Here is a 24,801-nt window from a genome sequence, read left to right on the forward strand (position 1 = left end):
TTGAAAATGAATTGTACATCAAATAAATATGTACAAACCTAATTGAACCAAATAAATAGTCCAAGGATAAACGTGATAGACGATGTCAACTACCTAATAAATGGATTACGATATATCACTTTAGCCAAAACTCCATGAGAAAGTGTTATAGAGAAAATAAAAGAAAGGGATCATGCCCAAAAAAATAAGAGAAGAATTGGAGAAAATATAAGAAAAAAGGACCGAGGTCTCGTACATAATGTGCTCTTTGGACAGTTATATCGCATGTTAATTTCCAGGGGCAGCAGTCTTTGATGCAATCTATATGCATGAATTATAAAACGTATACAATTTAATTTCGTATATTCAGTATCGTATATTGATACTCGATATGTTGTAGGCATTTTTCCATTTTAAACTTATTTGTAACGGGTTTATATGTACTTACTAAATGGGTAATATATTAATAATTGTACGTTTATATACAACATATTCTCCTAATATACATGTGTCCGACCTAATTTTTAAGTGGCGTCATGATCGTGCTTCAAAGTTACGAGAGAAAACTTGACTTCCAAATATCATAATGGGATGCAATCATTACAAGAAAACATGTCACTAGTGTAAACCTTAGGATTGACTTGTTTTGTTAAAAAAAAAAAAAAATGATTCGGAACATAATTTCTTAAAAAAAATTATGAGTGGGTTTGGTTCATGCGCTCGGGTATAATGTAATTGCTAAAAGTCAAAAGAAAATGTAAATTGTTTAAAGCCAGGACTCTTCAAGAAAACACAAATTGTTTAAGTAGTGCTTTACAAAACAATGTTTTTACAATGAGCTTTGGCTATATATTTTTTAATTAAAAAAACACTCAAACTTTTTGTTGAAGCTGGTGAAAGGCTTAGGCTGTCGATGAGCCAAAAATGGTGTTGATGGGCATTGGCTAAAGTCACTCAACTTTGGCAAGGATCACGCGACCTAGGTGACCATTGCTTGGGGTCACACGGCATCAAAGGTCTTAAGAATTAGCGATGGTTGCCTAGGTTGCACCACCCTTGCCGACCCTTCACTAGCCAGATGTGGCCTTGCTAGCTAGATATATAGCCCTATTGGCCTTTGTTGATCACCTTGCACAAATAAGATGAATAGTAACAAGGAGGGGCAAAATTAGAAAATGAAGAATTTGTAAGAGTGTTATTGGAAGAAAAAAATATTTTAATCATAGTTTCGGCATTCTATAAATGTTACTTTGGAAGACTCAGGTGAGAGTAACTTTAGCTTTTAGCATTTGGTTAAAAATTACTTTAAAATACTTATCAAACATCTCGACATTTTTCCAAAAGGTCTTAGAGATTTGAAAATCCCTTAAGTTGAAGTAAAGACACCCGTTATTTCGATTGTAGAAATGAATAAACAAAAAAAATACTTTTATCGTCAATTACAATTTCATTGACTCGTTATTTGAAGCGATAGCAATCATCATATAAAAGAATATTTTTTCAAAGAAATAATATTTCGCGAAATACTTTGCTCTTTTAAAATCTCATGGCAGACGGATCCAAGTCTAAAGCGTAAAATCCATCAACCCGAGCAATGTGGGCGGGCAAACCCGGCCCGAACTCCAGTTCCGTTAAAAGGAGAGCTTTTCTTCCCCTCCCCATCACTTCAAATTTTCCACTGACAAAAGTTGCAGCTTCCTGCAAATGGAATGGCCGAATCAGCTGCGAGGAAGCAAGCTCTCGCGGCCACCTTCGATGCATCAGACCGAGCCGTAGTCGGAGATCCACTCGCCTCCGACATCTCTGGCGCTCCTTCCACCTCCCGGCACGCCTCGATTCTCCTCGCGGGCCCCCGATCCCCTCTTCAATCGTGAATCGGGAGCTCGGGAACTTGCTCTTCCTTCGTCTGTTGCCGCGTGATTCGGGGTTGCGTTTCAGCGGAATGGAGTTCACGGAAGCGTACAAGCAGTCGGGCCCTTGCTGCTTCTCTCCCAACGCGCGCTTCATTGCCGTCGCTGTCGATTATCGCCTCGTCATACGCGACACATTGTCGCTCAAGGTATCGTCTTCCATCTTCGCCGCCGATGGTTGGCGCGGCGTCCTATAGTTTTAGCTGCATTTCCGTGGCCGCGAGGCTGGATCTTGTCTCGGACAGGAGTACTTCGGTTAGAGCGCATCAGAGGAAAGGGGATTTTTTGTTTTTTTTTCCCCTTTTCTGAACGCGAATTGTTGTTTGACGAGCATATGGAAATTTATTACGCGAGGGCCTTGCTTGTTTTTGGGAGATTTTTGATAGACAGATCACCTTCGATTCTGGAGTGGATCTCGTGCTCAGTCGCAGTTTCCTAGTTAGCCTCTATTAACTGTGTTACCGGAGCTGGCATGAGCTGAAATTAGGAACTAGCGTGGTTTAAAGTGTAATGATCTGATAAAAGGGCCAGAATTCATACAAAATGCGGACTATCTATTGTCCAAAACCTGTGTTATCAAGAGTGCCGATGCATTTGTCAATGACATTGAGATGCTGAAGACATTGGGTTGCGATGACTGAATTCATGTGCGTCTTCTTTGAGAGTTAGGAACATGGCTGCTGTTATACACATTAAAGTAATGTCGCGTGTCTGGGTGCTTTTTGATGTCAATTTTTTTAGCTGCTTTGCATGAATTCTTATGGGGATGCTGAATATAGTCTACCCATTTAATTTGCAGGTTGTGCAGTTGTTTTCATGCTTGGATAAAATAAGCTACATAGAATGGGCCCTTGATTCTGAATACATACTTTGTGGTCTCTATAAAAGACCAATGATACAGGCATGGTCATTAATTCAACCTGAATGGACATGTAAAATAGATGAAGGTCCAGCTGGCATTGCTTATGCTAGGTGGAGCCCGGATAGTCGGCACATACTGACAACATCTGATTTCCAACTCCGCTTGACAGTTTGGTCATTGGTCAACACAGCATGTGTACACGTGCAGTGGCCAAAGCATGCTTCCAAGGGGGTGTCTTTCACTCGAGATGGAAAGTTCGCTGCAATATGCACAAGACATGATTGCAAGGACTACATCAATCTGCTTTCTTGTCATAATTGGGAGATAATGGGTGTTTTTGCTGTTGATATTTTAGACTTAGCTGATATCCAGTGGTCACCGGATGATAGTGCTATAGTGATATGGGATTCACCTCTTGAATACAAGGTAGCATCCAATTACTTCATCACTCTGTTTCAGTTGGTACCTTCTGCTAGATACATCTTTTTGTGCTAGCAGTGTTCCACATCCATGAGGTCCCTGTTGAGTGTGAATATGCAAGCAGATATCCTGGACCTAGATTTGGAATATGAGTTTATTACATAACCAATTTCTTCACATCACAATCATTTGGTGGTTAACCCATTATGAACCTGTTCGAACCTCACGTGCAGGTCATTTCTACTCTTGCACTGCACCCTCGACTTGTTTTCCTTGGGCTTCACTGTTGATAAATAAGTGATATCATGGATTTCCATCCAAGAATTTTGTCTAGGGATTGATATGAGATGGATAAATGATATTTCTGCTGCTTGTTGTGTGATATTAAATTCAGCTTGGCCGAGAAAAGTGCAAAAGATTAAAACTGGTGTTCTTTGAAACAGGTTTTGGTATACTCACCAGATGGTAGGTGTCTGTTTAAGTATCAAGCCTATGAAAGTGGATTGGGAGTGAAAAGCGTTTCTTGGTCTCCTTGTGGACAATTTCTAGCCGTTGGTAGCTATGACCAGATGTTAAGGGTCTTGAGCCACCTTACTTGGAAAACTTTTGCAGAATTCACGCATCTATCTAATGTTCGTGCTCCATGTTGTGCTGCCATCTTTAAGGTGCTTTCTTCCCGACATATTGTCAAATCTCATATGTTGCTCATTTCAACTGTGTATCTTTGATGACTACTACATGAGGTGTACATACTAATCTATTACATGGGTTGGCACCCTGTTGGGGCCATTCTGCCATGAAGGTCTTTACTCATAAAAACAATTCCCATACATCTTATGTGTAATGTTGTGCATACGTTATGACTCAAGTGCTTTATAATGACAGGAGGTGGATGAGCCCTTGCAAATTGACATGTCTGAATTGTCTTTAAGTGATGATTATATGCAAGGCAATTCTGGTAAGTCTTTAATTAGTCTTTTAAGATGCATCACTATGGATGTTATTTTTCTTCTTGGCACCCCATTGTGTTCAATCAACTGTCTCATTTATTGTATGAATGTCTCTTTGTGGAAGTTCGACGAAATCTCTTTGTTATGCATGCAAAATAAAATCGATCTGAAATTGAGACTCCCGACATTATCAATGATATTCAACCGTATTATAAGGTCTAAATGATTTGTGAGCTCTGGTCTGGCATACATGCTTCTGAGCTGTGATATTAAGTTTAGGCATTTAGACAGTCAGAATTAAATGGCATTCCATTGGACCTTGCTGATGTTGGAGAGTTCTGATGATAACAACATCAGTTTTGGTAGCTAACATTAAGAAATCTGCTGAAAATCAAATATTTAGGTTTGGGGAGAGGTGATTCTCGAGTTGAATGTGTTTTGATGCTTTAGATGCAGGGGAAAGATTAGGGAGTGTAAATGATATTGATTGTGGCCTGGAATTTGTTATATGTAATGAATCAGTCAAGTATGACGTCAACTAGGAGTTAACTAGAAATATCTCCTGTTTTGCAGTTGTTGCAATTCGATTTGATTCCCGGTTTGAGAGCTGTGGAGAAACGTCTCCTATTTTGGTTACAGATTTCTAATATACCAAATAGCTTATAATAATTTTCTTTATTGATTAAGCTTGTTTTATCTTATAAATTTGGTGGATTTTATTACATATACCGAAGCATTTAGTTGATTCTTCAATTTATTTTCAAACTTCATCAAGGAGATGCTCCAGAGGGACATTACAGAGTCAGATATGATGTTACAGAAGTTCCAATTACTTTGCCTTGCCAGAAGCCTCCAGCGGACAGACCGAATCCCAAACAAGGAATTGGTAAGTGTGCACTTATCTGCTAACTGGATACATGTGAAGAAAATGATTTGTAAATCATAGGGAAAGAACTGTGACGTCTGCCATACACATAAGTCATGAATTTCATTGATTTTCTTGACGGAAATCTGGCAGCAAGGTTCCAGAGTTTATGGTGTAGATGTGCCTATGAAGCTGCATCTTCATAGGGCGATAATTTTGTATTAGGTAGAAATAATTCAGAAGGCATGAGTAATGGTTGAACCATTGCTTCTTTGTGACCTGTGGGGCTTCGATATATGGGCCAACCATGAGGCTGCATCTTGTGTTAATGTGCAGTCGTATGGACTTTTTTGATGAGGATAGACTGGTAGTGTTCTGATGGTTATTTCTGGTGTCATGAATCCTATATGACCGAGGAAGTCTGGTGGCTCTGGTGGCTCTGGTGGCTCTGGTGGCTCATGTAGGCTCCTCTGGAATATGAATTGAAGTTCATTTAGAGTATCATACTTATCCATAATGCAATAGACAGAGATTATCATGCAATGTTCACAAGAAATAGGTTGTTGGGAAGAGTGCTTCTACATCAATAAAGTGAAGTCACTCAAAGATAATATTCTTCAAAAAACAGATGCTCACAGGGATGTATCATGCAATGTTTACAAGGAATAGGTTGTGGGGAAGAGTGCTTCTCCATCAATAAATTGAAGTCAATGATAATATTCTTTGAAAAACAGATGCTGTTGGAGCATAAAGATCAATGGGATCAAGTCCCGAATAAGGTTGTGCATAAATATGCCTAAGTGGCTTGAAACCTATTTAAGAATTGTTCTATTGCAGGTCTGATGTCATGGAGCAATGACAGCCAGTATATATGCACTCGCAATGATAGTATGCCAACTATTCTTTGGATCTGGGACATGCGCCATCTTGAACTTGCTGCCATCTTGGTTCAAAAGGATCCTATCCGAGCTGCAGTTTGGGACCCTACAGGCACTCGCCTAGTCCTTTGCACAGGAAGCTCGCACCTGTACATGTGGACTCCTTCAGGTGCCTACTGTGTCAGCGTCCCCCTATCTCAGTTTAATATAACAGATTTGAAGTGGAATTCGGATGGGAGCTGTCTTTTGCTCAAGGACAAGGAGTCATTTTGCTGTGCTGCAGCACCACTGCCACCAGACGAATCTAGTGATTATAGCTCAGATGATTGAGGCATCGATGTGTACTCTCCAGAGTGACATGGACTGCAAACTGCAGTTGTTCGTAGGACTGTATATTTAGGCATGTTAGATCCACCGGATAGAGAATAGAGATTGACTTTTTGGTGTTGTATAATTCTTTATAGTTGGGATGATTAGCTTCTGGGAGTTAAATTGATGACAATCGATTGGCCGCTCCTCATCTTTTCCTTTTGAACCGTAGAAAGCCGGACTTTTGGGTAATGGTCAATCTGTTTGCCTGTGTTCGATAGACGGGCAAAAATCTGTACGCTGATATGAATCGCGGTTGAGAGCCGCAGCACGTATTTGGCACTAAAGGATCAATCGGCTGAAGGCCCAATTATGGTTGAAAATGACATGAAACCGCTTTTGGTTTTGGCATTTATTCCCGAGGACTACAGAACGGGCCCATATACACTAGTTAAAACTTAAAAGATGAGCGAATTTCACTTTTTATCAATTTATCGCGACATGAGGAACTTTATCTAATCCGAAATGCTTAATACCTTTTAAAATATTTAAATGTTCTTAAACTGGGTCTCTAATAAATATCAATTTAAAAAAAAAAGTAATTATCCCGTATTAATGCTAATATTTTTCAGATGACTCGTTTGGACGTGAATAATTGGAGTTGACAGAAACGGAGAAAGTTTCACCGGGAAGATGAGAAAATAGGTGAAAGTAGAGGGGCCTGAGATCAAATCCCGGCGACGAGAGTTTCACTTCCAGTGATCGGCGACTCCCATAAATTCGCGTACGACTTCAAAATGTGCTCTCGCCTTCCGATGAAGCGTAAGCTAGCGTGTCTTCTTCGTCTTCTCCTTCGGCATCTCCTCTCTGCTCACCACTCACTGCGACTGCGGGGGAAATAGCTGAACCGAACCGATTCATGGAGCTGTCGGTCTCCTTCTTCGCCGCTAGGCCCCACAGCTGTGTTCTTCCCGTCGTTCCCGCTCGCCCTGACCTGAAGCTCCGGCGAAGACCGTTGACTCTGCGCAGGAGAAGCGCGATCAGAGCGCAGGTGTCCGATCCGTCTCGGTGCCGGGAGACTGACGACGACGGCTTCGTCCTCGAGGACGTTCCTCATTTGACCAATTTCATCCCGGATTTGCCGGTAATTCTTATCCTGCTATTGGAGGCGGCTCTTTTTGTTCGTTGATATCTCATTTCTCGGCTCTTGCTTAAGCGTTTGAAGCGTGGATCGTTCCATTAAATCGTGAGGAAGTAGGGGAAGAAAGTGCTGACTAAAGGAGGAATTTAGCTGAATTAGAGAATGGATGTGGTGCCAAGGCTCTTACAATCTATTGAGAGGGAAGTCCGTCGTCAGATTAGTGGCCAGCGATTATGCTCTATTGTTTCATGAGAGAAATCGATATATGAAGTTATAAACTCATGTCCTGTAATTATTACCCGGCGCATATCATCAATTGGTATTGATTGATTATGTTTTAGCTGATCCATTTGATTTTGTTTGTAAATAAGACTATACTATTGCAAGAAAGGGTGCACATGTGATTTAATTTAAAAAAAAAAAAAAAGCATTGCATGGGCATGATACTAGTCTCTAAAAGATAATCATTCGTGTTCTTTAATCCTGCGCAAACTAGGTGTTATCACTTCAAACAATTTGGTTGATCTTGTTACTGGATGCATGGAATGGAACTTCATTGACTAAAGGCACATTTACTCTCCATGATGTCTTGTTTCGTTTGTTTCACTAACTTGCTTGTGAAATGATTGATGAGATTGGCTCAAATTATCTCATTTCCTTTGTCACTCTCTATGTTTGACATCGACAATTCATTGATATGAAATTCTCATCTTTGTTTGCAGTCATACCCTAATCCACTACATAAGAGCCAAGCTTATGCCATCGTTAAGTAAGTTGCCTGCTACTTCTAGTTTTTTAATTTTTTAAATTAATTTTCAATTGCAAGAAAAAATTGATATTGAGAGTTTTTCTTTTGGTCATTAATAATAATACATTCGATACTCCTTTTTGCTAGGCAAACTTTTGTCAGCCCAGAAGATGTAGTTGCTGAAAAGGTGAGCTCTGTGATACTGCCCCTAACTCTGTCCTTCTAGTCTCTTTCCCAAAAACTAATTGCAAGTTCTTTCTCCAGATTGTCGTCCGGAAAGATAGTCCCAGGGGAGTGCATTTTCGACGCGCGGGGCCTCGGGAAAAGGTATTCAATTCTCCGTGACAATTAGTATGTCCTTTTCAGCAATTGAGTTCTTTATTATTTAGACCTTCTTTGGATGATAGGTGTATTTTAAATCAGAGGAAGTTCGTGCTTGCGTCGTGACATGTGGAGGTTTATGTCCGGGTATAAATACAGTGATTCGTGAAATTGTATGTGGTTTGAACTACATGTATGGAGTTGATGATATACTTGGCATTGAGGTCAGTCCCACATAGAGCTTATTTACTGCTGTTACCTCTTATAACATTTATTTTAGACTTTTGTTTACATCGCGAAAACTTTAGTTCGACTCCAGAGGCATACAATGTCTGTATAAGAAGTAACATCACACAAGCAGATAAATTTAGTTGGAATAGTCGTGTCCAACGTTTCCTTGATGAGTGGATCTTCCACTTTCAATTTGGTTTATTGTGTAGCCATCAGGTAGATGTGAGATTTGATTGAGATAAGTGTCCCTGAAAAAGAAGGAAGAAAAAAAATAGTCTGCATTTTGTCATATGACCATTATTGGCTTGTTGGATCTATTTGATGAATCTTGTTAGTTGTATGATTCGCAACTGTTAATGTCTGTAGGGAGGATATAGAGGATTCTACTCTAAAAATACCTCGCAATTGACACCTAAAGTCGTCAACGACATCCATAAACGTGGTGGCACCTTTCTTCGGACATCACGGGGGGGTCATGACACACAGAAGATAGTTGATAACATTCAGGATCGTGGAATCAATCAGGTTCGTAGAATTTTACAATTCCCTATGGCATTGACTGATTGTAAAGTTACTTGACCACATTTTATGGATCTCTTCCTCATTATAGGTATACATCATTGGTGGGGATGGTACACAGAAGGGAGCAGCTCTCATATATCAGGTGATCAGTTTTTCAACGTCACTTACTTCTGATTTGCACTCAGTTACGGCATGTCACATTTATTTTTTCTCTCAAGGAAGTTGAGAAACGTGGTCTTCAAGTGGCAGTTGCAGGGATTCCCAAGACAATCGACAATGACATAGCTGTAAGTTCTAATGAACTCCATTGCAATATTAAAGCAACTAAATTAAAAGATTAGATGGGAACTTTATTAGTTTTATACCCATTGTATTTCTAGAATTGACAATTGTCGGGTAGTACGAATAATTTGTGCTGGAACTGTACAAGGGAGTCCTGTGACTTCAGGAAGTTCTTGGCAAAAGGTCGATTGCATATATTAGAATTACCACATAAGTGCTGTGACCCAACTGAACTACCAATAAGGCTCAACCTCTAGTTGGTGGATAGTCAGTGTGCCGCATGTTCATTTACCAACGAGATAAACTTGTAGTGTCAATTGTGTCTCATAATTATATACAGCGAACTTCAGTTGATGCTTATTAAAACTGACGATTTGGTATATATGGCATATAGGTCATAGACAAATCCTTTGGTTTTGATACTGCTGTTGAGGAAGCTCAGAGAGCCATAAATGCAGCTCATGTTGAGGTTGAGAGTGTGGAAAATGGGGTTGGTGTCGTCAAGCTAATGGGAAGATACAGTGGTAAACATTTGTGCGATTCAAAATGATAAGTATAAAACATTTTTAACAGGTGTACGGGTTCCTATCTTCTGAAGTCTTGATGGTTTCTTTTCGCTTTTTAACTCCTTCAGGTTTCATTGCCATGTTTGCCACTCTGGCTAGCCGAGATGTGGTAAGGACTTGCTCTTCTGCCAGAGTTTTTAATTTAATTTTCTACTGTAAAAGTGATTAGAAAATGGGATGGTGCTGTGGCTGTTCGATTGACTAGTCGTGTTAGCATTTTTGCTTGTCAAATATTCTGATCATTAGCAAACTACAGAGTTTGGAGTAAAGGGTCTGAATCTGGACAAAGTGATTATATGTCATAGAAAGATGCCTCAGGTGACATAATGACTTCAGTTTTTGAAGATTGTTCAGAGATTCTATTGTTCATCAGAAAATGGGGAAGGCTTAGGATCAGGTTCTTTCAACAAAGGGAGCACCATCCAGTGGAAAACATTTCTTCAGATGTTTGTCATTTTTTGGTTGTGCAATATCAACTGTTGGCTCTAACTGCATAATATGGTGTTTATCTTTCCTTGGACCATTGTCAATTAGTTTGCCATATGTTCTCATGAGAAAATGTAATATTTTTCATGGTGGTTCTAGTAATTTTATTCATTGCTAGATGGTCTGTGAAACTCTGTTGTACTTGCGATTAGAAGCTCACATGATCAATTAATAAACTTTGGAGTGTAACAGGATTGTTGCTTGATTCCAGAGTCTCCATTCTATTTGGAAGGCAAAGGTGGGCTTTTTGAATTTGTTGAGCAGCGGCTCAAGGAGAATGGGCATGTGGTTATTGTGTTAGCAGAAGGAGCTGGACAAGAGTATGTAGCACAGAGCATGCACACAGTCGACGGGAGAGATGCATCAGGAAACAGATTACTTCTTGATGTTGGTTTATGGTTATCTCAACAGATCAAGGTGAGGCTGAAACATTTCTCTCCCTCTATGAGATGTTTAATTATTAACACAAATAATTGAGTCATCTGCCTGAGAAGGTCTCTGGAAAGACTTTACTTGATGCTGTGGGCAGAAGTTGCTAAATAGAGACATGATTTATGCTTTTTAGGAGTAGTAGTTGCAATCCTGGAGACTTACTCTATATTCTTAACTGTCATTAGAGGGTGGAGAAATAAAAAAGTGTAGCCATTAATTTCCACTGCTTAGTTATTTGACCCTATTTTCGGTTGCTTCAGGATTATACATCTGGTTGTTTGGTGCATTGGACAGTTATTTTCACATTCTTCTTTTACTAATACTTCAATTTCTTACACACTAGGACCATTTTACGAAGGTTCAGAAGATGGCTATAAACATGAAATACATAGGTACTTGTCACGCCATTGATAACATTTTTCCTTCTGTCGTGTTGTATTCTCAACAATTTCTGCTTGACTGCACAATTGAGCATGCGCTGCTCCTATCTATAGTCTTTGCGTGGATTCATATCAAGCCACTTAATGCAATGGCGTGATTCTCTCAATATACCTGAAATGCTCACTTACATTTTGCCCCCGACAAATTATGAGGATCACTCTCTTGGTGGCAAACGATTTATCTCATCAGATAGTTTAACATGAATTTCTTCTGAATGTTGACTCTGCGCAATAATTACTATACTCGAACGGGTAGTTGGCATTTCCATGTGTACTATTTTTATCGCATATACTTATCCTTGATAAGGAAATGAATGTTATAATCAATGTAGAACTTTGTGGGACCATTACTACTATGCCAAAAACTTAATTTGTTAGTGAAGGCATGGTTTATATTTAGATGCTTTAACACTCCTCCCTAATGTGTAGGCTAGGAGTTAACCCAAGAATGAAGTGTGGAAACTAAACTAATTATGTTGGGTTGGGAAAAAAAAAATAAGGGACTTGGAGAAATTTGAAAAAAGGAAGTCCTACTTTTGTACCATCTAGCAACGTCCAATCCAAAAGCGTCAGTTATTAGGTTGAGAGACTACATATATATGCCGAATAATTGATTTTGGATACTCCAACAATTAGTTTGATATGGTTGTCATTGTCAAATGATGATGTTTAGAGGAGGGGTCATTAGCTATTTGGTATTTGTATTGTTGGCACGCAGGATCCCTTTTCTCTTTCTATTTTTGAATTTGTTCTTGGCATGTTGAAAATTTTAACACTGGATAGTCTCTATCTAAACAGATCCAACATACATGATCCGGGCTATACCAAGTAATGCATCGGATAATATCTACTGCACTCTTCTTGCCCAAAGTGCCGTGCATGGAGCTATGGCTGGGTACACAGGATTCACAGTTGGGCCTGTCAATAGCAGACATGCCCATATTCCCATTTCAGTGAGCATCTCTTTTCCTGCATTACCCTGAAAAATTTAAAAATTGACCTAGAATTTCCTGCATTGATTGTTTGAACATATGCTTTGCTGGTTCAAGATGTTTAACCTTCTATTAGTTTGGATATTTAGATGCCTGCTAATAATTCTAGTTTGCTGGCTAGAAACCTAGAGGACAGATATCAGCTATTGGACAACCGGATTATGCACATTTCAGATGGAAAATTTATCACAGATTATGCTGGTGCATGGAATTTGGTAGATCAGTTGTTGATATGAAACAAAGCTTCATGCCAAATATAGTTCCTGTCAACACAGAAAAGATTTCTTTATAGATCAGTTGGGGTGAATAATGCATGCTATGCACAATTTTTTCCTTTAATCAGACACAAATTCTGTATGTGTGGGATATTCTTTTGTTTCCTGCATAAACCATGTAATTATCGTGACAAACGGTTTATATATGCTGTTGTTTTTTAGTTTCTTCTTTATATGATCTCTTTCACTACTTGTTTATTAAAGTATGAAGGTTCATGTTTAGTCTTTTGTCAATTTGGACATGGCAAATATGCTTTCTCCATACTCTTATTGAAATATTTATTCACATGCAATTGCTTGGTCTTGCAGCGAGTCACTGAGACTCAAAACATTGTCAAATTAACTGATAGGATGTGGGCTAGACTTCTTGCATCTACAAACCAGCCTAGTTTCTTAAACAGCGATGAAGTGATGCTGGGAAAAGTTGATAGAGCTATAATTGAGCAGATCAACAACAGGAAGATTACATCTATATAGATTTGATAGCAGTCACTCTCAGATCCAATGGTCATCAGCATCTCTATTCTTCTTGTGCTGAGATTTCATCCTCAATCCTGAAGACCTCTTAAAATAGTGAACTTTTGCACTGTAATATGTCATATTAGTTCTGGATTGTTTTCCGTCATGAAGTCTCTTTGTAAGATACGAGACCATGTATTGCAAAAGGCAAGAGAAATTCGGTCTGTGTAATTTTCTACTAAGAAGGGCATTTACATTCAGGTCGATCTGAAGCATCACAATGAAGAGCTTCTGATTTTCCAGTGCATGTGGTGGTCCCAAAGAATGTACCTTCCATCCTAGATCCTGTAATTTTAATAAATTTTACTTTTTGGTCAAAGAAATAACTTTCATTACTTTAAACCAAGGAAGAAGTGCAACAAGGTTCGGAATCCATACATGATAAAGCCCATAATGGATGCGGGGGCTTAGTCAGCCAATTGATGGGGGTGTGGATTTTTCCGGAGGGTTTTGACAACTTAATCCAGTCATATTCGCTTCACAGGGCCCATCCTGTAATTTTAATAATAAGCGTGATTGATGTGCAATCTGCTCTTGGACACGCCATCAAAATTATCATCAAGGTATTCAAACGTAATTTCGTTCTCCTCAGTTTACACGGTACCTTAACGTTGTAATCAAGCTCGATACCCCCTCCGGTCGATTCCAAGATTGGCTGGTGCACGTGGGCCCCGAATCCCGAAAGACCGGTCTATCGTTACCGACCGTTCAGCTATTGCAGAAAAGGTCACCTCTGTCCCCGACGTGCCTCCTCGCGTCTAAACGCAAACGGTGAGGGGAAGGACGACCCACTGTCCGGTGGCCTCGAAATTTCTATGCACGCTTCTTCGGTCTGAGGACTGAGGAGGACACGTCCCTGCAGAACTCCGAACCATCAGATGATTTGAGTCCATTCGTTCCTGTATTCACACCTATCCGTCTGCCACGACCGACCGGTCGATTGCAAGTTAACTAACTGAATTGAAACCTCAGAGCGCCCCATTTTCACATCGCAAAGTTCAATGCCGAAAAGTGTCCTTGTCAGATTGAGTGGAGGAGCAACGAAATTCCTCCCCCAACATATGGGACCCCAACGGTTGGTGGAAGATCCTCGGCTCCCCAAAGTCGGTTCCAGACGCCAGAGTCCTGACGGAACATCAGTTTTCTATTCCAAAATATCCATGTTTTTCACCTTTGCCTTTGGGTAAAGAATTTCCCAAAATCCAACTGGCCTCTGGCCCCATCTTGACAAGTACCTCCGTACCCGTTGCGTACTTGCAACTCTCGCGGCGTTCGTGGTCTCCGTCCCTCGGTTTGTTAATTTTTGTCCGAGACGACAATTTCTGCAATCACATGATCAAGAGAAGGAGACAAAGGGTCAGCAAATTGTGGGGCGCCACGACCCCATGCAGTCGCTACTCGCGAGCCCCTTAATTCAACCCTGCATCGTGGCTTTTTCCTCATTTCATTACGCCCGGCATTTGACATTCCGAGTTTAGGCAAGAGTCCATGTATTTCGTGCTACAATTGAAGCAACCCCTAACCGATCATAGGTACATGTTGAACCCTTTCGCCAACATGATGGGATCGACATGCATGCATCCACTTCAGCAGCACCAACTGAAAAATGATGCTTCAAGCAGATAAATTCATAAGCCACGATGATTTAGCTTCGATGAACCGTTGGACAGTGAACCGCACTATAAGCACTCGGATAGATGTAGGGTCTAAGTTCATTGTTCAAGTGACTTTTTATGATATTGACTCTTTGAAAGCAAGTTGATAATATTGACTCTTTGAAAGCAAGTTGATATATATGCATCGGATTCATATAGTCAAGTGAATGTACGACGATATGCCACGAATATAATAATATACGAGTAGAAGGAAAGTTTCGGCACATGTCGATTAGATAGAAAATTCGAGCAAAACTGACGAAAAATTCTACCGTGCATCCAGAGCAAAGAAGACTTTGATGAGTGGCAGGCACTGATTTCTCTTCGTCATTTAAACAAATTAACGAGAGCCTTGGAATCCAAAGAACGTACACAAAGACTAAGAAGACCCCCTCAAACCACTGACCATGTCATTTTCACCTTCTAATTCTAATTTTCCCGCAGTTATCTTGTCATCGTCATCTCGATTTGTGCATCCAACATGGATTAATACTATGAAAAACTTTAAATTGACACACTCAAAATAAATATTAATTTTTTAAGCATAAAAAAGTCAAATCAGTACACCTGAATAAATTTACCTTATTATTTATCATAAATTTGCCTGCCGTTGTTTTCATTAAATTTGATTAATATTATGAAAAACTACAAATTGATCAACTGCGACAAACAGAGGGTAAAACCCCAAACCGGTACACTCATCAACTACCACTTATCATCCAACTCAATAATTGAACGAAAACTAATGAAAAGTAAATTTATCATAGGTGTAACATTTTGGGATTTTTTAGGGTCAAAAAATTATTTTGAAGTAAATCTATCACGAGTGTATCGGTTTGGAGCTTTTTGCGATAGTAAGCATCAACATATACTCATTTTTCCACTTTGTTTCACTTGATTCTAAAGTTCCACCTCTCGACCTCAGTCCCCTTTACTATAGCAAGAATCATTATCGATGAAGAAAAATGTTTGTCAATTGACGTTGTTATATTTATATATAAAATCTACATCTAGTAGCTTAAACTTTTAGAACCTTTAGACAATAATCTCAATTTTTTTTATAAATACATCGATCCAATCATCCATGTCACTTCAAATTAGTACTATATATAAAGCTAAAAATGGAAATTTTTCTAGGAATTCTACTCATCCTAGATAATCTTAACAAGCTCTAATCTTAGCAACGAATTTCTTGTGACAAACGTAACTGCTTAATTTAATCCGGAGCCATGCAGTTTCTAAGTCCAGCTCATCTTTAACTAATCATGATCACTTGACAAATCTGCATCTTAATCACGCATGTTTCGCTATATACATTCATAAAAAAGTAGTACCTGATCAAGTTCATGAATTTGGGATTTTTTTTTGACCAAATTGTGGATTCTATTCATTCCCACTTTGGACCTCGTGATTCAGGCAATAATTTACCATTTCGCGCGTAGAAAAGCCAGGACGACCTGACCACGGGGGTCTATCGGCGACTTAGCATATGATTCCGTGACATAAAAACAAAGGAGTATACTATTCGCTTTTTCTAAGGTCGCGTCCAACATGAACGCCAAGCGCTAAAAGACAGTCGGGTCGTACATTTGACACCATCTTTTTTATATAAACTATTCAACAGCGTACCGTCACGGCTGATACTCGTGGTCCTTCAACGACCCTCCAGAGTCTGAACGAAACGTTTCTGAGTCAGTCATCGCTTGTTTCGCGAGTTCAACGTTCCAGAGGCGTGCTTGGCTCAACCATGTTGGAATTCTCTGCCTAACTAATGTTCACGAGCCCCAGCTCAATAGTCGTTAACCCTGTGACGCATCATAATTACGTAAACAGTCCTTATATGCATACTCGTCGTTTCACTTTAGTTTTTCCACTGTACATGGCGGTATACGTTGCATTAGATTGATCGTGACTCCGGGAAAACCGTAAAAATTGATGATGACGTTAGGAAATAAACTTCACATCAATCTGAATAAAGAAAGAAAGAATTGATCATGTTTGTGGTGTAATGTACGTCTCCGGTCTTTCGTTTGACTTGCAATAGATATTTTATTATTGATACTTACGGGTTCATTTAATTCGGAGTGAATAATCAAACGGGAGATGGAAATTCTTTGCTTTGATTCTGTTGTTGTCGTGGGGTACTGATGCACGCTGAACCCCGGAGTCCAACAAATGGAAGCTCATTCAGACGGAGCTACATATATATATATATATATATATATCTTCAGCTGACAGCAGACATCAATTTGGGTGAGGCAAATCAAAGGTGTCGAAAGCTACGGCTATCTTTATACGCAGACATGAATTTGTTTGCATTATGCTGCCACATCAGTACAGAGGGAGCGAATCGCGACAAGTTAGAAAGATCACAACTAAATTGAACTTTGAATTAAAGTAAAATGATTAAATTAAATAGAATAACTCATATTGAACAATAGGTAGAAATAAATAGGGATCGTTTTTTATATTGTCCCCAAGAGAGACCCCCGCACACAACCATATTTTTTTATGAATTTTTTTTTTTCAGTTTTTCGTAAACAATAATTGTTGTTTTTTGACCTCGTGTTAATTTTCTCGGGTTAGCCATGCCACTTTGACAAAATGGGTGAAATTATTGATAATGAATATTTGAAAAATTCATATGACATGCGCGATAGATAGAGCACATTTCAAAAGCATCCTACAACTTTGTTTTTTGCCGGCGATAAAATAATACAAGCTTTGTTCTTTGACCTGAATTAGAGAATTCAAAGGGGCTAGTCCCACCATCAATCCAAAAGAGAGAGAGAAGGGAGAGATGAAATAATAAATTGCAACAAGGGGGCTAATCCTTTTTTCTAATTTTGAAGAAGAAAAAAGAGAAAGGAGAAATTGAAGCAAGCTGTTGACCATGGATGTCGGCTAATGATAACTTGTTGGTATTAGGCCAATAGTAGCTGCAAAAATCCGATTGAAGATTTGATAGCTGTCGACGCCTTTTACTCAATTTCACTCCTCCTTCTGGTATTCTTTTAAATCAACAAAAGGTTTAGGCAGTATTCAACCCGATTTCATGTCCAATGGCATATGTTGTTGTCCATGCGCTTACATATATGTTACCACATGCATCATTAGGCTTTGCGAACAACGATATCTAGCTGTCCTCTAGCGAAATCCATTGTATCTGAAAAACCATTGGCAGAAACAAGAAAAATTGTTTGAATGGGATTGTAGTAAACAAGGTCAAAACGTTGACGCCATTCTTGTAAAGTAAGAGGGAAAAAATGTCAAAATTGGACACGCCTTTATGATTGGGCATGCACGTCACATGATTATAGTCGATTAGCGGGGGAATATGTCCGTTGTCAGGGCATACCTAAATAATTGTTTTGTTGAGGATTCATGGACACCTACCCCACGACTTTCAACACACGTGCTTCTGCCTTTTTTCAGAATTAGGCAGATAGCTATGAAGTGGGAATTTGCTAAAACCCGAAAATTCCTCGTGTCTCTTATTTAAAACTTAGGTTAAGCTTTCCCCCTTTAATGTTGCTGAATGAGTACGAAATGGAAGTGGGTGTAAACATGTTTTTAGACCCTCCAAATTGGATTAGAAGGGCGAGAAAGGGTTATCACTTCACAAAATTACTTCTGCTTGGTGGTGTTTTCGCTAGCACTGATGGGCTAAATCAATACATGCAATTAAAATAAATTTTCTCTATTGCTAATCTTTTGAATATGATTCACTGCCTCTGCTCCTCTCATTACACCCGTCACTTGGGTCAAGATATTTGTTTGATAATATCACGTTGCTGGAAATTTTTGCCGTCCAAATTGTTTCGCTTTCGCATTATTAAAAGACTTAGAGATAAAATAGAATCGAAAGCTGCCTTGGAGTGAAGGAAAAGGACAAATTCAAATTCATTAACTCCTTTTTGTATGACTACTAAGAAGTTCAATGCTATCTTTTTCATTCGTAAATATAAAAAAGTCAAATTTGCTACATTTATAACCATTTAAACAGTCCAAAAGGTGGGCTAGCTTTAGGCAATTGATCGATGCCCCTGTAATATACAATTAGAATATTATACACTAAAGGGGTTGAATGAAGGTTAAAAATGCAAGCATATAAAATACCAACTTCCCGTGGTACTATATACTTGAAAGAAAACCAAATAAGATTTATATAATTGAAGTCAGTAGGCGAGGCTTGGAGATGGAATATGCTAGACACTGCCAAAACACTACAAACTTGATTGGGTACATAACAATAATTTGATGAAAAATGAGAGAATTATACTATTCTGAGGACACTAAAATCGACAATTTGCGAAACTTTAATGGGTGTGGACCTGAAAAGAATTGAATATGAATATGGTGCCATCCAACATGCAGATACGGTTGTTGAAAATGGAGGGTGGTATGTTTGCTCCCTTGTGCTTATGGTCCTCCTTCTCCTGTTTTTTTTCTAAACCTTTTAGGCCGTGAAGAAGCCATCCTTGTCAATGCCTACCATTATTTGTCAATTATGTCATTACTATCCAAGTTGTTGTTGTTAATATCTAAAAAAGCATTTGTAACTTAAGGACAGAAATTTTACGCTTTTGCCTTCAATGGGAATGGGTGCACGTATGTATACATACTAGTTATTTTGCACGTGCAAGCGATATGCAATTGCACTTCCATAAAATTTGCTAGAAAGGACTTCATTGTGGGTAGGGATGAGCAATAGTCCAAGGCAGACCTTGGAATTAGATCGAACCGACCTTTCCTAGCCGATTTTCGTCCGGCTCCAAGGTCTAAAAGGTAAGTTCAAGATTTCAAAAACTGAGAATCGATCTCGAAGAGCTAAGTTTGAGGTTTTAGATTCAGAATCTCACCCCTTGGAATTAGTCACCCGTAACTTGCACACTTTTCTTACTTGTCGAAGAGCTAAGTTTTCAGATGATGCTTATTTGTCCTACAATACCAAGAGTAGCAATAGTTTCTTTGACTAAATGGTGTGCTCTATAGTTTCTAATGGTATCCAATATGTATCCAACTTAGTGAATGCCAACAGATCGGGTAAACTTTTTGGGGATGTTGATTGTTTGATCTCCAATTCCTTCAAAGAATACAATTCTTTTAACCATTGATGGCTCTCAATGCTCCACAATAACATAGCTGAATATGGCTTAATTTTTTTTTAAATCTTTTATAGATTATTACTTTTGACGGATATGAATTCTTGTTGTTGTTGTTTTGACTTTCATTTTGCTTGATTAAGGGATATATTAGACACTTCCCAATTGCTTTATACTTCTCTTTATTTTGTATTGCACATCTCGTTGTTTTGTTGCTCTAATATTGTGTTATAATTACTATTTGTCTTGGTGGTAAATAAGGATATGTTTTACTCAAATATGTCCTTTTAAGAAATAAAAGAAGAAGAAGAAATTGGCCGTTTCCTAGGTACTAGATAACCCTAGAATCAGACGGAAAATGTCTATTTTAGGATAGATTTTAAGGTCCACATGGTAAGTTATAAGTTCTAAAACTAAGAACCTAACCCAACACAGTAGGTTCTAGGTTTCAAGTCTGCAAGCTACCTGCTGTGAATCTGCACTTTCCTAATCATGGGATAGTAGTGGTGACTGCGGGTTTTTCATAGTAGAATACTTGACCCAACGCATGCTGCGCACGCCATTTATGTCATATTGGGCATGGGAAGCCTGTTAAATTTTCAAATGAAAAAAAGTTCCCTTAAAAAGGTGAAATTGTTTATATCTTTATATTTCGTTTGATAATTAGTTAACTACTTTTGAAGAGTGGAAAGCGATGGTTAATGATAGTTTTTAATTAACTACAAAATGATGAAAATAGCCTTGAGCTCACGTATGATTAAGAGAAGTTATCATCTTAATTTGGTGTTGAGGTAATTTAAGTTGAGAGACCAAAAATAATGACTCTCTCCCATAAAGAATAGTATTAACGTTTTCATGCTATGTTTTTGTTTCCGTTTTTCTTTTTTTTTTTCCCTTTATGGCAGTTCATTGAGCGTACATGCACATTCTGCACTAATATGCTAAATTCTGTACATTCATATGCACATATCTTTATTTTATAAGATTTTTTTCGCTCTCTTTGTGGTCGGAAAACAAGAGCCACCACGTTCAAAAGGGAGAGAGGGTAGGAGATAGTCGCCTAAACAATAGGGTAATGGAGACTTTTGATTATTGACTTTTCCATCCAGTTGAAAATAAAAAAGTAAAACTAAGTTAAAGAGTAATACGAGAAACCAAAAGGAGATCTCTCCCTGAAAAGTAATACCAGATAAATAAATAATTAAATAATTATGGCTGCGAGCTTAGATAAATTTCATAAGATGGGGTGTTAACTTGGGTGTTCTCCATAAAATCATATGAAACCAGAGCCTACCAAGATTGAAAAAGGCTTGGGTGGGTGCAAGTGGGATATCTACGCAATGTGTGTTTGCCGTGGTTATTCATGCTTCCCCAGAAGGAAGGAGCCCCAGCGTGGCCACTCAGCCAGCCATTCCTGAACGGAAAACCAAAAGTTGATGCGCTTCATTTCCCACCATATAGGGTCCTCCTAACCTTACTGATCACGACTGTCTTTTCAGCCAAAGTGCAGTCGATCGAACAAGCTGAACGAGTTTTCCGTGACATTTTCACCGACTGACGTGCTTCATCCCGCGACGGCTAGCCATCTTGTTTCCATCTAAGGACGGAGGGAACTGCATGGTGACCGTATCGTAATTGACCCTGTCCTCCTTGTATGTTTACCTCGCGGTGAACTAAGCTAACCGAGCTATACGTTATCATGGAAGCTCTCTCCTCTCTCCTCTCTCCTCTCTCAGTCAGTCGCAAGATTTTTAAGAGGGGTTTGGCAGTCAAGTCTACGGATGGTGTTTTAACTTAACAATTATTATGCACCTCATCATGAATCATGATGGCTCTCCAACGTATAGTACTAAAATATTCCATGATATCCTCCCCATTTTTCCATGAAAATGAATGATGGAAAGTACATGTAGCAGACGTCAGGACGCCATGACGAGAGCCTCGGCCCTTACTTTCTTTCCCTCACGTTTCACGAATTCCACTTCTGTCCTGTCAATTGCTCCACTCGTTTCCTCCCTGTTTCGAGCCCTTTCGGTAATTTCAAGGAAACTCCCTAAACGACCCCTCCTCGCTTTTTCCATTTTCTCCACTCGGATCACACAACTTTTCTCTTTATGTTGAGGATAAAGTACTCGATTGCAATACGCACATCACTTGGACATGTTGATGCAGTGATTAAAGGGCTTTTGGAAAGGGTTGCCCAGAAGGATAAGCGAGTTTCGCCGTCCTTAACAGAAAACCTAAATTTGATGAGCACGAGCCTATGTATTAAGGCGAGATGGCGTGAAGAGTTGGATATAGTAATAGTGTCGAAAGACTTGAGTATATCTTCTAAACTCGTTATACAATCTAATCACAAAATTGACGAATGGTAAGTTATAATACGAGTGCGTTGCATAATATATTCTTTTCAATTTCGATATACTCATTCGTGTTAGGTATTGAATACAACCTACTCATTTACGAATGAATTCTCAATTTACCATAGCACTTCACATATCAGTTCAATAAACTAATTTCAGTATTCCAAACGCAACTCACTTAGCCACTACACGATCCTTTTTAGTGTGTGTGATGAATCATAAGCGGGATTTTTTAAACGCGGCATACTTAACAAGCAGCGAGAGTTTTGCCGCGTCAATTAGCATATCAATATTTCATATCATTTTCTCTGATGGCATCGGAGCAGCATATATGTGTTGTTAAGGGTAAGAGTTTTTTTTTAGCTCGTGGGTTCAAGAGCATATGCTTTAAGGTTACTACTCAAATTAGGTAAACCACGATGCTTCCTGAAAGCTGAGTGATGTACCTATTGCAATGACAAGGAGTTATAACTAAAATATCCTAATGGAAAAGTTGCAAAGCAGCACAGGTGTATCGGTAGTGGAAAGATATACTCCATCAGCCTAACATTTCCCATTTTAGTGATATGTGCACCTTGGAATAACAATTAAGTGGCCCTCCTCACTCATGCCTTGTAACTTTCTGTCCCCTTGTGCGTGTGTCATGCTCATCCGTTCTCTGCCCCTCCCTGTGTCATTGGATGGTGAAGCTTCCTTCTTATGCGCTAGCAACTCTCCAAGTCCCACTATATAAAAGCGCCCCCTCCCCCCAGCTTTCCCCATATTCTCATTTCCCCTGTCTCCCCCTATCTCCCTCTCCCTCTCCCTCTCCCTCTCTCGCTCTGCAATTTCACCAACGAGTCCGTCAGTAGTAGAACCTCATTCACAGCTCCAGAAACCCGAAAAGATGAGCCAATCCACCATGTTGGTAGCGGAAGAGACCATATTTTCTCCGCCCCCTTTGTATAACCAGCGAAACCATCCCCACGACGGCGCCTCTGGGCTCAACCCGTTCCTCACCCAGGAGCACTGGGGCGACCTCCCTCTCCAGCTCAACGACTCCGATGACATGCTCATCTACAACTCCCTCCACGACGCCCTCCACTCCGGCTGGTCCCCTTTCGACTCCGACATCACCGCCGTCCACCCCCAGCCCCAGCCCCACCCCCTCCTCCCCGCCGCTTCCGTCCCCACCTCCTTCGCCTCCGACGACGCCCTGTCGCTCCACAACGCTTTCGCCTCTTACAACTACCCCATCGAGGTCGCCGGCGGCGTGGTCAACTCGGAACGGCGCGAGAGCGACTTTGCCAGAGATTACGGTTTCCACCGGAGCTCGTTTTGCAAGGGACGCCACTTCAGGGGAGTGAGGCAGAGGCCGTGGGGGAAGTACGCCGCCGAGATACGCGACCCGGCTAAGAACGGCGCCCGAGTCTGGCTCGGCACCTACGAGACGGCTGAGGAAGCTGCTCTCGCTTACGACCGAGCCGCTTACCGGATGCGGGGCGCCAAGGCCTTGCTCAACTTCCCTCACCGGATCGGCTCCGGCGAGCCCGCGCCGGTCAGAGTCACCGCGAAGCGCAAGGATTCCGAGGCTAAAGGCGCCGTCGCTGGCTCAGCCAAGAAGCCGAAAGGAACGGCGACAGCGCCGGCGGTCGAGGCCGATGGAGGAGCCGGTTTGAGGAGGGAGGGGGAGCGATTGGATGCATTCCAACAAGGGCTGTTGCGACTGAGCGAGGAGCTACTGGTTAGTTAGGTTCGTTGAAAAAACATGGTCAGCGACCAAGAAGATGGAAGGTGCAAAAGCATCGACGGTCTGTTTTGTAATGCTAACTACCAATCGCAACGCAGTGTGTTTTGGGAATGAATACTAGAACTGAGGACGAGTCTGTCGGTCGTCGATGAACATTACATAACCGATGCACAAGGGGCTGAGGTCGATCAAAACCCATGTTCCTGTTTCTGCAGGAACAGAGGCGATGGCATGAACACCTTAATAGTAAATCAAATCAGATTGACGTCAATGTGAAGAATCAACACAGTCATCATATCATAGCAATTTTTGATTCCTTCACTTTCACAAGTTAGACTCCATTTTCATCTCTTTTTTTTCTTGCTTCTTCTTCTTTTTTGGAATTTGATAGTTTATTTATTCCCCAGTGTAATCCCCATAAATCAAGCACAGGCCCAAGTGGAGATGACAAAGAGATTTCTCCTGATCATTCCAAATAAAATAAAAAAAAAATCTGTTCCCTTGCACAACTATTTTTGTCCAAATCGTAAACATGTTGAGAAATCCTGAGTACCTCAAATGTGACCATCAAAATGGTTAGCCTCATGATAAAGAGATCACGTGTTTTTCACATTATCACGAGTTCAATTCATATCGTCTATGAACCTCCGAAATGCTCGTTCAATATTATCTTTAAGAGGCAGCTGATGCATAATACCTATAACTCCAAGCCAAATATTTTATAGTGAATGTAGAACCTTATGATAATTCTAGAGAGTCAAAAGCACTATTAGGCCCCTCTCCACCTTTTTGCTATTCGAACAGAAAGATCACAAGCACAT

At 40.0% G+C, this 24,801-nt stretch overlaps 3 protein-coding genes across 5 annotated transcripts; all 3 read left to right on the top strand.

The window, feature by feature from the left end:
• The first annotated feature begins 1,650 nt into the window (after positions 1-1,650).
• On the top strand, positions 1,651-6,455 carry LOC104449951 (WD repeat-containing protein WRAP73). 2 transcript variants are annotated; one of them, XM_010064291.3, is made up of 6 exons: positions 1,651-2,038; positions 2,689-3,177; positions 3,615-3,836; positions 4,057-4,129; positions 4,897-5,007; positions 5,824-6,455. In XM_010064291.3, exons 1-6 carry the CDS (start codon positions 1,922-1,924, stop codon positions 6,192-6,194), a joined length of 1,383 nt encoding a protein of 460 aa, XP_010062593.2. In that variant the 5' UTR covers positions 1,651-1,921; the 3' UTR covers positions 6,195-6,455. The 2 variants fall into 2 exon arrangements, with proteins under 2 accessions (XP_010062593.2, XP_010062601.2); XM_010064299.3 differs by having other exon boundaries at positions 4,900-5,007.
• Positions 6,456-6,889: 434 nt separating this feature from the next.
• LOC104449962 (ATP-dependent 6-phosphofructokinase 4, chloroplastic) lies at positions 6,890-13,375 on the top strand. 2 transcript variants are annotated; one of them, XM_010064312.3, is made up of 14 exons: positions 6,893-7,317; positions 8,037-8,083; positions 8,210-8,249; positions 8,327-8,389; positions 8,470-8,607; positions 8,981-9,139; positions 9,225-9,278; positions 9,355-9,423; positions 9,813-9,942; positions 10,053-10,093; positions 10,663-10,887; positions 11,246-11,294; positions 12,141-12,295; positions 12,919-13,375. In XM_010064312.3, the coding sequence occupies exons 1-14, from the start codon at positions 7,093-7,095 to the stop codon at positions 13,084-13,086; spliced, it is 1,563 nt and encodes a 520-aa protein (XP_010062614.2). In that variant the 5' UTR covers positions 6,893-7,092; the 3' UTR covers positions 13,087-13,375. The 2 variants fall into 2 exon arrangements, with proteins under 2 accessions (XP_039157626.1, XP_010062614.2); XM_039301692.1 differs by lacking the exon at positions 8,470-8,607 and having other exon boundaries at positions 6,890-7,317.
• Positions 13,376-23,028: 9,653 nt separating this feature from the next.
• Positions 23,029-24,327, top strand: LOC104415706 (ethylene-responsive transcription factor 2). Its single transcript, XM_010027048.3, has one exon. It carries the CDS (start codon positions 23,138-23,140, stop codon positions 23,981-23,983), a length of 846 nt encoding a protein of 281 aa, XP_010025350.1. The 5' UTR covers positions 23,029-23,137; the 3' UTR covers positions 23,984-24,327.
• Positions 24,328-24,801: the final 474 nt, after the last annotated feature.

Source organism: Eucalyptus grandis, chromosome 1 (genome assembly GCF_016545825.1).
Source record: "Eucalyptus grandis isolate ANBG69807.140 chromosome 1, ASM1654582v1, whole genome shotgun sequence".
NCBI classification, from domain to species: Eukaryota; Viridiplantae; Streptophyta; class Magnoliopsida; order Myrtales; family Myrtaceae; genus Eucalyptus; species Eucalyptus grandis.